The 16,745-nt window shown below is 38.3% G+C and overlaps 1 protein-coding gene across 1 annotated transcript in view; it reads left to right on the top strand.

Annotated features, from left to right (window-relative positions):
- The first annotated feature begins 495 nt into the window (after positions 1–495).
- LOC122810673 (von Willebrand factor A domain-containing protein 7-like) overlaps positions 496–16,745 on the top strand; it is a 172,309-nt gene continuing 156,059 nt past the window's right edge. Inside the window, exons 1-2 of the mRNA XM_044082242.1 lie at positions 496–662; positions 5,306–5,466. Coding sequence (XP_043938177.1) covers positions 496–662; positions 5,306–5,466 — 328 coding nt within the window. The remainder of the gene's footprint in view (positions 663–5,305; positions 5,467–16,745) is intronic.

Here is a 16,745-nt window from a genome sequence, read left to right as displayed (position 1 = left end):
TATCCCTTCAATTCATCCCAGAATGAATAAGCTAATGGACAGAAAACAACAACAAAAGTCCCAGTAGCCTAACTAAAATCTTCAAAAACTCAATTATAATAAAATAAACTATGTTTAACTTTTTCAAGAACTTATAATTGCTGTTAAAGTGCTGCATTTTTACATTCAAAATAATAATTAGTGTTGGAACTAGTATTTAGACATTCATACATTTTGTTTATTAAGTTACATACTTTGCATATATAAATATCTGGCATGTGTATGTGATAATAAGTGTTTCACCAACAAATTGACATCCTCCTGCTTTGGAAAGATATTTCCAAATACATTTGTTGGGACTGGGCCCTCATCTTATAAGAAAAAAGAATTTATCATGTCGCAGTCTCACAAAGGTTGAGAACCACTGTTATAGAGCACTCTCTGTCACGGGAGGTTGCAACTCATATACAGTGCTATCCTATCTGCAGCTCGGCACCACAAGACCATTTTACCAAAATGAATGACACCGACTTGCCTGAAGAGTCAGCTGCCATCTATAAGTGTAAGATTGTCAAGAAACAGGCTCTTGGATATTTCCTCTACCAAGTCTGCATCAAACAGCAAAGTACAAAACCTGATACTGCAATTGATATGGAACTAACTTTTCTGACAGCTAAGGCAATGTCAGACGCTAGAGATTGTAATTAAGAGATCAAATCCCATTGAATATGTATTCAGAGTAAATGCAGGGAGTCTCTTAAACTTCCTTATTGACAAGGTCCATCAGAGATAAAGACTGGCAAATCTTGCTTATACTATTAAACCTCACCAAGTGGTAGCTGAGGCCAAATTTGTTGGACTTGCTGTACGTTGACTAGCTGCGTCTTGCTTCACTGCCTTTTTCTCACATATGTTGTGTCTTCCGGCTTTTCCTTGTTAGGGGTCGCCACAGCTGAACTCCGGTCCACTAATGATTGGCAGTAGGTTTTTACGTGCCGAGTTGCCAGCCCTGACACACAACCTTCAACGAAGGTAGACCCATTCACGCATGTCTCCACACAGAAGATACTTTAGCTGAAAATCGAACAGGACAACGTGTTACTGTGAGGTGACAACGCTACCACAGCACCACCACCACCACAGTTCCTTTTTCTTACATATAACTTGGTAAAATGTATGTGCATATGTTATTAGTGACATTGAATGTTCCAGTATTCAGGTTAACTGAGGGAACCAGCTGTACTTAGCTATGAGTCATTTCTCCTTCTTTGCTCTGGTTTTCATATTTTATAGCATTATTTTATATTTTTTTTCTTGTTTATCAGACCTTTAAAAGTGCCATTACAGAGCAGCTGCATAATTTCAAAATGATGATGTCTGTATTGTTTAATATACATGCACTTGACTAAATAATTGTGTGAATACTTATCTCTGTAGCAACACCCTGAAACATCCATTATACTATTTCCATTATTATAACAATTGAAGTGCCTGTGTTTGTCAGAAGTATGTCTGAAAACATATCTCCTTGGTTCTCTCATGAAAAAGTGTCACAAGTTCAGCAGGCTCTAACTGGTCTACAAAATGCAATTAAATATGCAAGGCAATCAGCTTATTATGCATTGCAGCTCTTATCCCTGATCTTAAACTGTAATTGTTTTCTACTCATTTCTTACTTTAGAACATAAACAATTATTGGTCAACATCCTCCTGTGATCATCAAGCCTCCCCCATCTCCCTAGTATTGTAGATACTGGGGGGTGGACAACAGAAAGGGATCATGGCTGTCATACAGTCCACGTCCTGAATAGCTCCCAGCTTCACTGCCATAAACTACAATATAATGTCTGCTATGCAGACCCTTTGTGAGTGCATGCATCAACACACCCATATCCTGCAAACTGTTGTGTGCAGATTCCTGGGCAGGTTTACACCTTTGCTTGCCTAGTGTGAGACCAGCAGTATGAAGTCTATCCTCCCAGTGCAACCCTTGTGGCAGGACTCTACCAATGTCATCCCCTCCTTCTCAAATGAATAAACCAACATCAGTTGCATAGTCCCTTCCATTCCCTGCTGACTCTTAGCACATCCAGGCCAGTAACTGTACCCAGATCATCTGGGACTTATTCAGGGTAAAATCATCTATGCTGCAGAAATCAGGACTAGACAACAAAGCAGAACTTTAAAAAAAGCTATTCTCTTTGTGAGCTTCACCCCCCCCCCCCCCCACCAAAGCTACCCATTGTTATGAGTAACTTAAATTTACCAAACTAAGAGGAAAGTTATAAAATAAATTCATCCAAACTTTAGTTCTGTCAGGTATTGCTATACTGACTAAATGGAAAACATTGTAAATGCTTAGAATAAATATTGATATATTCCGAGATAACTTGCAAGATAATACTCATGTAGCATTTAACTTTTCATACATGGATCAGATTCAACAACAACTATGAAAATGCAAGGTGTTCTATGCTGTTGTTATAATAAGGCATTACATTATTGAATTTCTTTTCCTTCCAAAAGCTTTAATTTGATTCATTGGAGAGTATACACACACTTATTTGTTCTTTGTCCTATAAATTATTATCAGTAACAGGAACACGGTAATCAGATGCTAGTATTATAAATTAGAATAGATGGTTCATAGGTGTGTACTAGGCTAAATGCCCTGGAGCCTTTAGAAGCCTCCCCCATAGGATTATCCTGGCATTGTGCCACCCGACCTTAGTTCCCAGTGCCTCTGTCGAGTAGATCCACTGGAGTGATCCCCGAGGTGAATTTTCTATTTCCCATCCACTCATCAAGGCTTCTCTTGAAGAGGGCCAGTGAGGTGCTCTGCTTGACATGTATGGGAAGTCTATTCCATAGCATGAACAGTCTCTGGGTTATGGACCTGTCCCTCCAGCACGTTCTGTTGATTGTGGTAATGAGGATGAGGTCTTTGGAGTGTGTGGTATGAAGGGATTGGGATTTCTTTAGATCTAGCATTTCTAACAAACCTGGGTCAGACATGGCCTTGTAAGTCAAGCAGAGATCGCCTCTAAGTAGGAGCTATGAGAGAAGAGAAAAGTTGGAGTTTTTTGAGTCTGTCCGTATAGGACAAGTGTTTAAGGCCTAGGATCCTCTTTGTGAGGTACTTTTGCAGCCTCTCCAGTTGTTGCAGGTGTCTAGTGAGGTACATGCCAAATGGGGCATTGTACTTGATGGATTGGCCTAATGAGAGAAGAGTAGAGGGAGACAATGACCTCTTTCTTCCTGGATGCAAAACCCTTAGTAATGAGATGTGCCACATAGAAGGACTTTCTGGCCACAGTGGCAATGTGGTGGTCAAAAGAGAGGTTGCTGTCAACCTGTGTTCCCAGATCTCTTATAACGCCTTCTGTGTTCAGTGGACTACAATCGATGTGGTAATTCATGGGAACTGGGTTTTTCCCAAAGTGGATGATGACACATTTTTTGGCATTGAGCTTAAGGCCGTGGTTCTGACACCAGTCCTTCTAAGTGAGGCCTTTCTGTAGGATGTCATCATCACTTGGGGAGTTAATAATGGTTCCCAACTTGCAATCATCTGTGAACTTTGTCAGCCAGAGTCCCTTCGTGTTGGTCTGGACTTCCTAGAAATAGATACCAAACAAGTGAGGACCAGGACCAATCCCTGTGGGACTCGACTTGTGACTGGTCAGCAGTCTGACTTGGAGTCAGCTACTTTCACACTGTGAGTAATATCTGTGAGCCAGTTTGCAACCCACCTAGTGATATAGGGGTCGATGCCTAACTTAGTGAGTTTTTCTATGATTCCTGAGTGGGAATGGTATCAAAGGCCTTGGCCAGATCAAGGTAGGCTGTATAAACCACCTTGCCTTCATCCACAGCTGACTCAAAGAAGTCAACCTCGTTGAGCAGGCATGATCTACCCTTCACAAAACCAAACTGTGTGGGATCCAGAGTTTGGAGATTCCCTATATCCTTGTTTATTAGGTCCTTAGATCTTGCATATCAGACTTGTCAGGCTAATGGAGAGATAGTTCCCAGGGTCTGTAGTTGCTCCTCCTTTGTTGAGAGGGATGACTACAGCAGTGTGCCATTCAGTAGGGACAAAGCCTAAGGTGAGGCTGTGATTGAGCAGGGCACACAGGTGAGATGCCAGTTCACTCTGTAGTTCATGTAGAATATAGCCAGGGCTATTGTCAGGTCCCATAGAAGCTGTATTCTTGGCCTTGGACAGTGCTGTTTTATCCCATGCAGCAGTGATACTGGGTGCCTGGCAATCTACTGGTATTGTGATTGGTCCTTTGGGGGGGTAAAGTTGGCACTGAATCTGTCAGTCAGTATATTAGCAATATCTGTTGGCTCGGTATAGGAGGTACCATTGTGCAGTAGCTCAGAGCAAATCTGGGTACTGCAGTGGAGATTCTTTACATAACAATAGAAGGCCTTGTGGTTGTCTTTACTAGCTGCTGCAATTCTGTTTTCATAGCTAGCTTTAGAGGATTTGATGAGGGATCTCAACTTTTTGTTGTGACTGATAAGGGAGTTTTTCCAGTTTTGGGACTTCACCTTATTCCACATCAGTTTCCTCCTTCTGTTGTTGAGTTAATTATGGCAGGGTACCACCAGATTGGCTTCCATTTTTTGGAGGAGAGTGTCTTGGTTCTATTGGGCATGGCGAGATCCATGCATTTGTGTACATGTTCATACAGTGCATTGGTGTATGATTCGGCAGTCATGCAACTATTCTCCATTCGAATGGGTGCCATGAAGTTAGCCATCTCTGTTTTTATGAGCCCAAAGTTAGCTTTGGAGAAGTTTTTCATGGTGGTTACCTGTCCAGGGGGGGGTTTGGTGGGGTGGGAGGGATGTGGATTTCCAACGTGATTAGTTTGTAGTCAGACCTAACCAGGGAGGAGTTGACTATTGGTGTAGACTCTGTAGAGAACGGTCGCCCATGTTAGTAATAACCAGGTCAAGGACATTGCTACCTCTAGTGGGGGTAAGAACAAGCTGGTCCAAGGCATTGGAATTAATGAATTCCAGGAAATGTTAGGCAAGTGTATTGGCACATGAGTAGTTTATCCAGTTAATGGAGGGGTAGTTGAAGTTGCCCAGTATGAGAGTGTTGTGGCAAACATGTATAATTCAGGATGTTCAATCAGTAATTCAATGGTAAGCACAAATTTGTTTCCAGATGTAACACTAGAGGGCCATGAATGTAGCACGACACATCTCGGGTCACAAAGCCTGTAGTTGTGGAAGAATGAGAACTGAATTGTCTTTAACTGCCACTTAGCCTCTCTGACATTTAACATGTTGCTTGTATTTCCAGACTGTTTAATCTAGGTGCTGAAAAAAGTCGAACTTTTGTGCTTGATCTAAAAAACATAATTCAAGGTGCTGCTAGATCTCAAATATCTTCTAGTATTGTCCAGGAGTGCAGCCTGTTAGAAGAGTCAGAATCCTGCATGTTGGTCCCGCTAAATAATCCAGGTAAGTTAACTGTGATTTTATTACATGGTACCTTATTCTATGAACTATCGAACTAAATAAGAAGTTGTGTGAAGCATTCTGCCTTACAGCTCTTAATCAGAAATGTATGAGCATATTAAGTTTGTTTGTTTCTTTATTTATTTCACTTGAAATGTGGTAACTGGCCAAGTGGATTTGCCAGTCAATCTTTTTTAGCCATGACTCTGCTCTGTTCCAGGGGAGCAAACTTTGCAATAAAATTTAAAAAAGTTAATAACAAAAGTGAAAATACATCATACAATAATAAAAATGTGTCAATGCATATCAAAATACAAACACACAGAAAAAACATTATTCACAATATTTGCAGAACTCATAGTAATCAATCCATATGGATATTTAAATATTTTATTGAAAACTGATAAGCTTGTTCTTCTACAAAAGCAGTTTAATTATAATAAGATCACAAAGTGCCTCATATATATTGGTAGGCATGCTTTACAGTCAAACAACTCCAAATACACAAAAAATGAGAACATACACAGGAAAAGGATAAAGGTGCGGTTCAAGAAACATATATAAACAAAAATGAAAACAAGTGCCGAACCAACACGGCTAGGCAAAAGTAGCAATTTAATAAGCAAATAAAAGTGCTTTCGTGATAACACTATCACTTCATCAGACTAAAAATCAATCAAAACACATGAGTTTAAAAAGGAAGCATAATTAATCAGCTAACACTGAGTACAAGTACTTAACAATAAAAGGTATATACACAAAAACATTTTTATATAATAAATGTATATGTATAAAATAAGGACTAAAAGAGAAGTTTAAAAAACATTAATGCTTGAGTGGATGTGCTTTCAAAAATGGTTTAAGGCTGAATACCCCATTCAGTCCAGGCAATTTCTCTGCATTAAGAAGCAAACTCCACTGTTGCTTTGCTCTTTCAGTTTGATTAGGTATGTCACCTCCTCTAATCCCCACATCCAAAGCCTGAAGTACAAAAAACTTAAAGGAGTGTTCTGAGCCATGCAAGCAAACTTGCTGTGCTAGAGCATTGGTGTCTTTGTGATTCCTAATATTCCTGTAATATTCAAAAATTCTGTCCTTTAGCAGTCTATTGGTTTTGCCTATATAAAAAGCATGACAGACCTGACAGCTAGTAAAATAGACAATGTTAGAGGTTCTACAATCAGCATAAAAATTGAGCTCAAGTTTAAAATTAACATGTGGGTATATATAGACTGAGCCCGTAAGTATATACTTACAGGCTGAGCAAGATCTACAGGAGAAAGTTCCTAATGTTTAAGGGAGTCAAGTGTTAAAGCCAGTTGTGTGTCATCATTGCGCAATCTCATTACTCTAAATAATTCTATCTCTACAGCAGAGTGTTTACAGGTGAATCTCCAAAAATCAGTGGTACCATGCAAATAGTTTACAAATTCTTCTAAAGTTCTTGAATGATAGGAAATGTTTTACCAATGAGAAAGTGAAATTACTTCTCCACATTGCTAGAGGTTGTATTATAAAACAATGCTTTCATATTTGATAATGGGTTCTTTTTACAGAAGGTTGGCATGGCTATGGGAACAGCATGTGCCAATAACTATGCCACCTTTGCACTAGTACAATAGGAGAGATTGTGTCTGTTGCAAAATAATGCTTATCTTGAGAAAATAGTTTGGTATGTACGTTTTGTTGATGACATGTTTTTGCTTTGGCATGGCTCCTCAGAAATTTTAGAAGACTTTGTAAACTATTTGCATGGTACCACTGATTTTTTGAGATTCGCCTGTAAACACACTGCTGTAGAGATGGAATTCTTAGATGTAAAGATTAATAAAGGAGATCTTAGTAAGGTGTACACTAGTGTTTACAAGAAACCCACCAGGAAGAACAATTTTCTTCATAAAAACAGTATGCATCCTAAGCATGTCGCACGGAATGTTTTAAAAGGGCAAATCTTTAGAGTAATGAGATTGCACAATGATGACACCAAATTGGCTTTAGCACTTGACTCCCTTAAACGCGATTTCCTAGGAAGAGGCTACAAAGAAACAGAAACTGATTCTCACATTAATGCTGCATGGGAAGAAAGGGGAGGGGGATGTAGAGCCTACTTTAATAATCATACTTTATCTTATACACCTCATACAGATACCTTCAGGATTTCTTTATGTTACTCTAGTGACATCCACAAATACTGTGATATTATAAAAAACAATTGGAACATCTTAATACATGAACTAATGGGAGTTATTGATAACACACCTCACTTTACCTTTAAGAACAATAAGTCCTTGAAGAAACATTTATGTTACCTGCCACAGTCCTGCACCAAAGGACCCCAATCCACTAGGCTAGGAATTTTCTCCTGTAGATCTTGCTCAGCCTGTAAGTATATACTTATGGGCTCAGTCTATATACACCCACATGTTAATTTTAAAATTGAGCTAAATTTTTATGCTGATTGTAGAACCTCTAACATTGTCTATTTCGCTAGCTGTCAGGTCTGTCATGCTTTTTATATAGGCAAAACCAATACACAGTTAAAGGACAGAATCCTTGAACATTACAGGGATATTAGGAATCAGAAAGACACCGATGCTCTAGCATAGCATGTCGGTTTGCATGGCTCAGAAGACTCCTTTAAGTTTTTTGTACTTCAGGCTTTGGATGTGGGGATTAGAGGTGGTGACATACCTAATCAAACTAAAAGAGGAAAGCAACAGTGGAGTTTGCTTCTTAATGCAGAGAAAGTGCCTGGACTGAATGGGGTATTCAGCCTTAAACCATTTTTGAAAGCACATCCACTCAATCGTTAATGTTTTTTAAACTTCTCTTTTAGTCCTTATTCTATACATATACATTTATTATATAAAAATGTTTTTTGTGTATATACCTTTTATTGTTAAGTACTTGTACTCAGTGTTAACAGCTGATTGGTTATGCTTCCTTTTTAAACTCATGTGTTTTAACTGATTTTTAGTGTGATGAAATGATAGTGTTATCGCAAAAGCGTTTACTTTTATTTGCTTATTAAATTGTTACTTTTGCCTAGCCATGTTGGTTCAGCTCTTGCTTTAATTTTTTGTTTAACTCCAAAATACATGCCTGAAGTGTTTCAACTTACATGGAAAAGGTTAAATAAAATGCAGCTCAGGAATGCATAATTAAAACCAATAAAGTTTTTGTGCTGGTTTATTGGCATTTTCCATTTCCCATACTAAATGATGATTATAATTTTCAGAAGCATAACCCACAATACCTTGCTCCTAATTTTTGTATGCTATTGACTGTTCAAGGGCATTTCAAACAGAACGTACTATATGACATGGCAATGAATATAAGTGTTTCACAATATATGACATGTGAAGATTATTTTCTCATGCTGCATTCCAAAACCATTGCACTTATTTATTTTATTTATTTATTTAACATTTGTTTACCAGGAAAGTCCAACTTGGAACAAAGACAATTTTCAGCGGAGGCCCGGGAAGAAAAGCTCCAGACTTTACTTTGAAGAAAATGTACTGTTCTCTTTGATTCTAATAATGTATGCCTCAGCATAAAATTAAAACTTACAGGATAACATTAAGCTGGTACAGTAGTGCTTTGGTTAGCATAGTTTCCTCACACTTCTTGATTCTGTTCCATTGTGCCATCTGTGCATAATCTGCACATCCCTCACTAGTGCATGTACATTTTCTCTGGGTGGTGCAATCTCCTCTTGCATCCCAAAGATGTGCTGTAGGTGTATTTGTCATCTTCTAAATTGTCTGTATGGGTGTGTTCCATGAGTGAGCGTCTGGATGCATCCTCCAATAGGATGGTGCTCCTTCAAGCATTAGTTTCTGTCATCTTCCCTCTGAGAGATGAGATCAGTTCTTACTCCCCTGTGACCTTGAAATGGAATAAATGGGTAATTAAAGAGAATGAATGGTTGAATATCTCTATCCTGATGGTACACTAACCAAAAAGAGTACACTGAACTTAACATTATTGATACAGTTTACTTTTTTGAGGACCATTTCTTCAAAGGCAATTAATTTGGGTTCAGCTGAATGAACAAGAATTTTTATTTTTTGTTTGCTGTAGAAAGCTTTACCATTCCTCCCACAGACACAAATCAGGGCTAGGGAATACTCATTGCACACCCTTCTCTGTTATAACTAAATCTGTTATCATCAAACCTCAGTTAAATTATACTATAAAATGCGAGCATTTCTGATGGTTAGTTTTTGCCAGTTGAACAGTCTTTGAGGGACTGATCTTCAAAGAAGCAAATGTGCACCCCCATTAGACATGTCAGTTAATTTCAGGGAGATTAGAAAGGGTTATTCATTGTATCTTAACCACCTAACATAAATTAGTCACATCCTACTTCACACTTAATCCCCTAAACCCTGCATCTTGTTTTTTTTTTTAAACGACCTTTTCATCCAGTGATTGCCTGGACAAAAACCAGTCAAAGAAAAAAAATATATTTTTACTGTTCACCTTTGTTTTTTTTTTTTTTGTCTCCTTTCAGCTCATACTCATTGACCAAGAGTACATTGTAATAACTGCAGTTGAAATTAACTGTATTAGATGCTCTGAGATGCATTTTAGAATTTTTTAAACAAACTTTTCATCCAATGATGGTCTTAAAAATATGATTAAGGAAAGAAATTCAGTCTTACTCTTCAACTTTGCTTTTTTCCTGCATGTTTTCAACACACCCTAACTGACCAAGATTTCCATGTCATAGCTGAATTAAGCTGTGGGTCTGGGGGCTGCTAGGCACCCAGAAGCCATGAGGTTATAGATACTCTGAGGTTCATTGTAAAGTTTTTTCCCCATCCTTTTGGTCCAAAGATGGCCTAAACAAAAATCAAACATATAGAAAAGAAATTCAATCTTACTTTTTTATTTCAAAGAAGAAATAAATTATATCCAAGTTTTTATGTTCAAAGCTAACGAAACACAAGTTCACAATAAACTAAGACAAATGCTTGTAAGTATACATATCATATCTCGGAGTAGTACCTGCCCCCCACCCAAAAAAATAGCTAGTAATTTTCTGTGTATCTCCCCTGCAGTGTTAAACTGGGATTAAAATTAAGGAACAAATGCCTACAGTCATATTTCAAGCTGCTGTTGTCATATCTGTATACAGCATACTTACTCATCCTCTTCCCCTGAAAGACAGCTACCTTCTGTGTACCTTTTAATTTCAGACTAGAAAAAAAACAACAAATAAGACATTGTTGTCAGGCATTTATGAGCATCATGCTTATGTACTCTCCTCCAAAGGATGCCCACCTGTACGTGCATCAGATGATCACAGCTTTATTTATTTATTTATTTCACATTTGTTAGTCAGGTTAGTCCAACTGAGTTTGCAAACAAACCCATTTTCAGTGGAGACCCGAGGGGAAAAGCCCCAGCAAACATAAGTAAAGTGACAATATACAAATATTAAATAACAATCAAAATACAAAATAATTGTAAAAAAGAAAAGATTATTATCTATTTTCAATTGCATTGATAGTAAGCAACCCATTTTCAGGGGTACAGGACGTTTTGACCCCGCCAATTCGCCCCCGACCGGTTTGACCCCAGAAAACTGCAACCATGCAAACTATCGTACTGTACACGTTGCAGACAGACTTGCTCAAGAAGGAAAGCACAGGAAATTAATTTGCTTCTGAGAGTGCGCTGCTTTACTTATACAATCACAAATCACGAACAACTCACATTGATCGTCATTTCAAAAAAAAATAACTTGAAGTATTCAAAAATCAATGCCAAGATATAGACAAGTGAGTTATTCTTGAAACTCCACATTGTAAAAATGTTTAATCAGTACAAAAAAAAAGGAAAAGTGAAATTGTACAGAATGGCTATCAAACATGTACTGTACAAGCTTACATTAGAATGTACATGATGCCAAAAAAACTGTAACTGACAAAAACAAACACATCAAACACGCTAAAGACAGAACATTCCCTGTACTTAAGGAATACTACCGGATCAAGTAACTCAAGGAATCCTGTATAAAAACATTAAGGTAGAAACTTTATTATTAAAAGATGCCATATCTGAGGAAAGAATTTGCCATATGAATAAAACCCTTGAATAAGCTGAAAAAACAACGTACCTGTAAACAGCAAATTAACCAGCAGAAAATTTTGTTTATCAATTAAAAAGAAAATTACCACAGAAAGCTGAAAAAAATGACCGGAACAAGAATAACAGATGTAATAAGGAAGTTAACACAGATGAGACAAGAAGGCTAGCTAGTGCTGCAAACTTCCAGGCAGTAAATTAACTGAAATACAAATAAAAACATAAAAAAGTGTTATTATTGAAACAAAGAAAGCTGAAAAAGACTTATTAAAAAAAATGTCCAGAACAAGAATGACAGATGTAATAAGGAAGTTAACACAGATGAGACAAGAAGGTTAACTAACGCTGCAAACTTCCAGGTAGTAAATTAACCAAAATACAAAGAAAAAAATACAAAAGAAGTGTTGAATAATGATAAAGTATATATTAGAATATGTTTGGGATTGAATAGTCTGGGGTCAAACTGTCCACTAAAAAAATCACATATAAATTAATACATGAAATTACATTGAAATGCATTTGGGGTCGAACTGTCTGGCGGTGAACTGTCTGGGGTTGAACTGTCCGGTGTCGAATAGTCCTGCTTCCATTTTTAGTGGAGACCCAATGGGAAAGAGCCTCAGCAAGCATAAGCAAAGATAAACATACAGGACAAAAACTATTAAAAATAACAATGCAGATACAAAATTAATTATAAAGAGAAAAACAAAAGAAAAAATTATCAACATTAAGGGTTGCACTGATAGCAGTCGTCTAAATTTACTACATATAAGAGTAAAAACAAAAATATAATCGTTGTTCAAAAGAAGGAAAATGTACAGACATTGATAGGAAGTGGGGGGGGATAAATAATGTGGAGAATGGGAGGGGGGAGAGAAAGGAGGGGGCTATAGTAGGGCTATAGTAGTAGACCTGAGGGTTTAGGAGGTTAGTTTAAGCAGAAGTTATGACAGAGAAAGAAAGTTAGGAGATGCAACAGGTTATACAGTAGGGATAAATGCATCATAGCATACCCATATGATCTGTACATTTCCATCTGTTCTATGATCCATTTATCCCTACTATATAACCTGTTGCATCTACTAACTTTCTTTCTCTGTTGTAACTTCTGCTTAAACTAATTGTTGTTTCTGGACAGTACGGTGCTCCTATACAGACTATTGTCATCCTCAGTGCACCCCTGTGAAGTTTATGAGGAAGGGTAAAGAAATAATGACCACACTGTCCCCATTCCAATACAAGATATAGTGACCCCTGAGGTTTGGGAGGAATGTTAAAGAAATAATGACATCATCTCCACCCTCACACACACACACACACACACACACACACACACACACACACACACACACACACACACACACACACACACAAACACACACACACAAATATAGCAACCTTCATCATACACCTACAAGTAAGGCTGGTTTTACACTAGGTGGGGTTCGGGGCAGAGGTGATTACTAAACCCATGTCAAAATCCACTTATGTAGCCTTGATGTGTGGGGGTCACCAGCCCCCTTAAGTTCTGAACATATGGGTATTCTATGATGCATTTATCCCTTATTTTTTTACATATGACTGTTAAACTGAGGAAGTGACAACAGGGTCAGTTATTTCTTCCAGATAACCTCCATCAAGGAGCTATAGCTACTTTGTATAGAATTTAGATGTATGTGATAGAAGAGGATGACCATGTAATGTACTTCACCTTTGATCCATATATTTGCCACATATTAAAATATTGCATACTGCTTCACATAATACATTAGTCCTGCAAAGCACATGCCAAAATATTAAGCAAATAGTAGCAAGCAGCTAGGTATTTTCCTTCACAGAAGACAGACACACCAATTATACTTACGTTTTTGGGCTTCATCAATAGAAATTAATTTGTGAACTGTATTTAGTTTCTGCTTTTATGTGCACTGCTAACTTCACAACTGCAAAAATAAGTATTTCTAACACAATTCCCAGCAATGCTTTCTTTTTCCCCAATATTAATATTCCAAAAGTTGAAAAACATCACAGCCTAAGATAAATAAATAAGCACTTTTTGAGAAAGAACAAATAAATAATTTACAGTATGGAGGCAACAAAATTATTTCACAGAGGCATGACCATCCATAGGGGAAATGGCACCCTAGGCAAAGGACTCCATGCCTCCACCTCTGTCTACTAATCGACATGCCACCGCTAGTTTCCCCTTGTTTTCTCTTCACACTGACCTCTCCGCTAAAACCAGATTACTTTTTTTTCATACTGTCTTACTTTTTAGCTTTTTGCTGCATCCTTTCAGCATATTCTAACTGGTCATGACTCCACAACAATAACTGTGGAGGAAATAACTAAATTACGCCGAGGGGTTGAGGACCACTTAGACTTCTAAAGCCATGATATTCTTGACGTACCTCTTTTACCTTAAGAGTTATAGACAAAACAAAAATAATTATTGGTACATTTTAAATGTTTGTACAATTTGCTCAGAATTTCTTAAAATAATTTCTGCTTTTAGGAGGGATCTAGAAAAAAATGAATACAGATTAGGGGTATCACTCCAAAATCTCTGTGATGTATTTCAGAGCTTTTTCCCCTATCCTTCCTTTAGCTTCATCGGTGGCCTAAACAAAAATCATCATTAAGGAAAGAAATGCAGTCTTTTTAATTTTTAGTTTTCATTCAAGAATGAAATAAGTTGCGTTCAAAGTTAATGAAATACAAGTTTACATTAAATTTGCAAGACAGATGCTTAAATGGATACATAAATTTATATCTGAAAATAGTGCTTCCCCCCAAAAAAAATAAGACAGTAAATTTGTGCATATCCCTACAGTGTTAGAATGGGATAAAAATGAAATAACTGGTCATTGTCATATTTCAAGCTGCTGCTGGCATATGTATATAAAGCATGCTTTCTCACCCTCACCCCTAAAAGACACCCACCCATCTTCAGTGTAACCCTCTGAAGTCAAAGTGGGCCAATAGTGAAAGAACAAATAAAACACAATAACACATTGCAATCTGTTGTTGTCAGCTGTACTTTTATTAACATGCCTCCTTACCCCTATCCACAATAGATAGTCACCTGTGTATACATCTGGCATTTGATTGTGAAGAAAGTGAAAAAAAAATCAAAATATTAAATTCCAACATGCTGCTCCTAAACAGTGACTGTCACTGTGCAAGCTACAGTGACTTCTGTGTATACCACTCAGATTTTAATGCAAGCAAAAGTTAAAGAAATAATGACCACTCGTCCTCCTTCCATCAAAGAACCTATAGGTTCAACTGCTGAATCCTACACTAAGGCACTATACGAGCACATCCACTCATGCATGAATCGTGCCATCCCAAATAGAACCAAAATGCTCTCATCCAAAAAAAGGAAGCCAATCTGGTGGTCCCCTGCCATAAACAAACTTTACAACAAAAGGAAGAAACTTTTGCAGAAAAGAGGAAAATCCCAGGATGCAAAAAACTCCCTTACTAGCCTCAGTAAGAAACTGAGATGCCTCATAAAATCCTCCAAAGCTAGTTACGAAAATAAAATTGCCAAAGATTCCAAAGACAACCACAAAGCATTCTATAACTATGTCAAGAATCTAAATGGCAATGCTCAGATCTGCTCTGAGCTAAAACAGAATGGCATTAAATATACTGATCCAAAAGATATTGCCAATATCCTGGCAGATCGATTCAGTGCCAACTTCACCCCCCTCTCACCCCCTAAATGGCCCATCTCAATACCAAAAGATTGCCAAATTCCAGTAATAACAGCCACACAGGTAAAAAACGCACTCTCTAAAGCCAAGAATACAGCATCCATGGGACCAGATGACATCCCAGGCTGTGTACTACATGAACTACAATATGAACTGGCACCTCACCTAAGTGTCATGTTTAATCATAGCCTCACCTCAGGTTTCATGCCCACTGAGTGGCGCAGAGCTACAGTTATCCCAATCCACAAGGGGGGATCCACCTTGGATCCTGGAAACTACCATCCCATCAGCCTGACAAGCCTTATCTGCAAGGCCATGGAGTGTATTATCATGGAACTTATAAACAAAGACATTGGCAACCTTCAAACAATGGACCCCACCCAGTTTGGGTTTGTGAAGGGCTGATCTTGTCTCCTGAACCTGATTGACTTCTTTGAATCAGTCTCCAGAGCCATGGACAAGGGTAAGGTGGTCCACACAGCCTATCTAGACCTTGCCAAGGCCTTTGACACCATCCCCCACTCTGGAATCATAGATAAACTTACTAAGTTGGGCATTAATCCCTATGTCACCCAATGGGTTGCTAAATGGCTTACTGATAGAACCCACACTGTAAAAGTAGCCGACTCCAAATCCAGCTCCAGACAAGTGACAAGTGGAGTACCTCAGGGTTCAGTCCTGGGGCGCTCTTGTTTGGCATCTACTTCTCTGAAGTACAGGTCAACACTAAGGGACTCTGGCTAACAAAGTTTGCAGATGACTGCAAACTGGGAGCCATTATTGAATCCCCAAATGATGTGGATACTCTACAAAAGGGCCTTACAGAAACAGATGCTTGGTGCCAGAGCCATGGGCTCAAGCTCAATGCCAATAAATGTATTGTTATCCCCTTTGGGAAAAAACATGTATCCATGAATTACCATATAGGTGGCAGTACACTAAACACAGAAAGTGTGATAAGAGACTTAGGGACACAGGTGGACAGTGGTCTCACCTTTGATAACCACATCGCCACAACAGTCAGGAAATCCTTCTATGTGGCACACCTCATCACGAAGGGCTTTTCATCCAGAAAAAAGGAGGTCATTGTCCCAGTGTACTCATCCCTCATTAGACCCATTATAGAATACAACGCCCCATTTGGTATGTACCTCTCAAGACATCTGCAACAACTGGAAAGGCCTCAGAAATACCTCACTAAAAGAATCACAGGCCTAAAGCAGATGCCCTATGCTGACCACCTTAAAAAACTCCAGCTATACTCTGTCGCATATCGTCTACTCAGAGGCGATCTCTGCTTAACATACAAGGCCATGTCAAACCCAGAGCTTGTTGGACATGCTACACTTAAAGAAATCCCAATCCCTCAGAGCTACACGCTCTAGGGATCTAAACCTTGTCATCACAATAAACAAAACATGCTGGAGGGATAGGTTCCTGACCCAGAGACTCCCCAGACTC

The sequence above is a fragment of the Protopterus annectens genome, chromosome 9.part0, assembly GCF_019279795.1.
Source record: "Protopterus annectens isolate FY-2018-M chromosome 9.part0, PAN1.0, whole genome shotgun sequence".
NCBI lineage: Eukaryota > Metazoa > Chordata > Ceratodontiformes > Protopteridae > Protopterus > Protopterus annectens.
The sequence above is the reverse complement of the archived record's forward strand: the minus strand, read 5'-3'. Positions and strand labels throughout refer to the sequence as shown.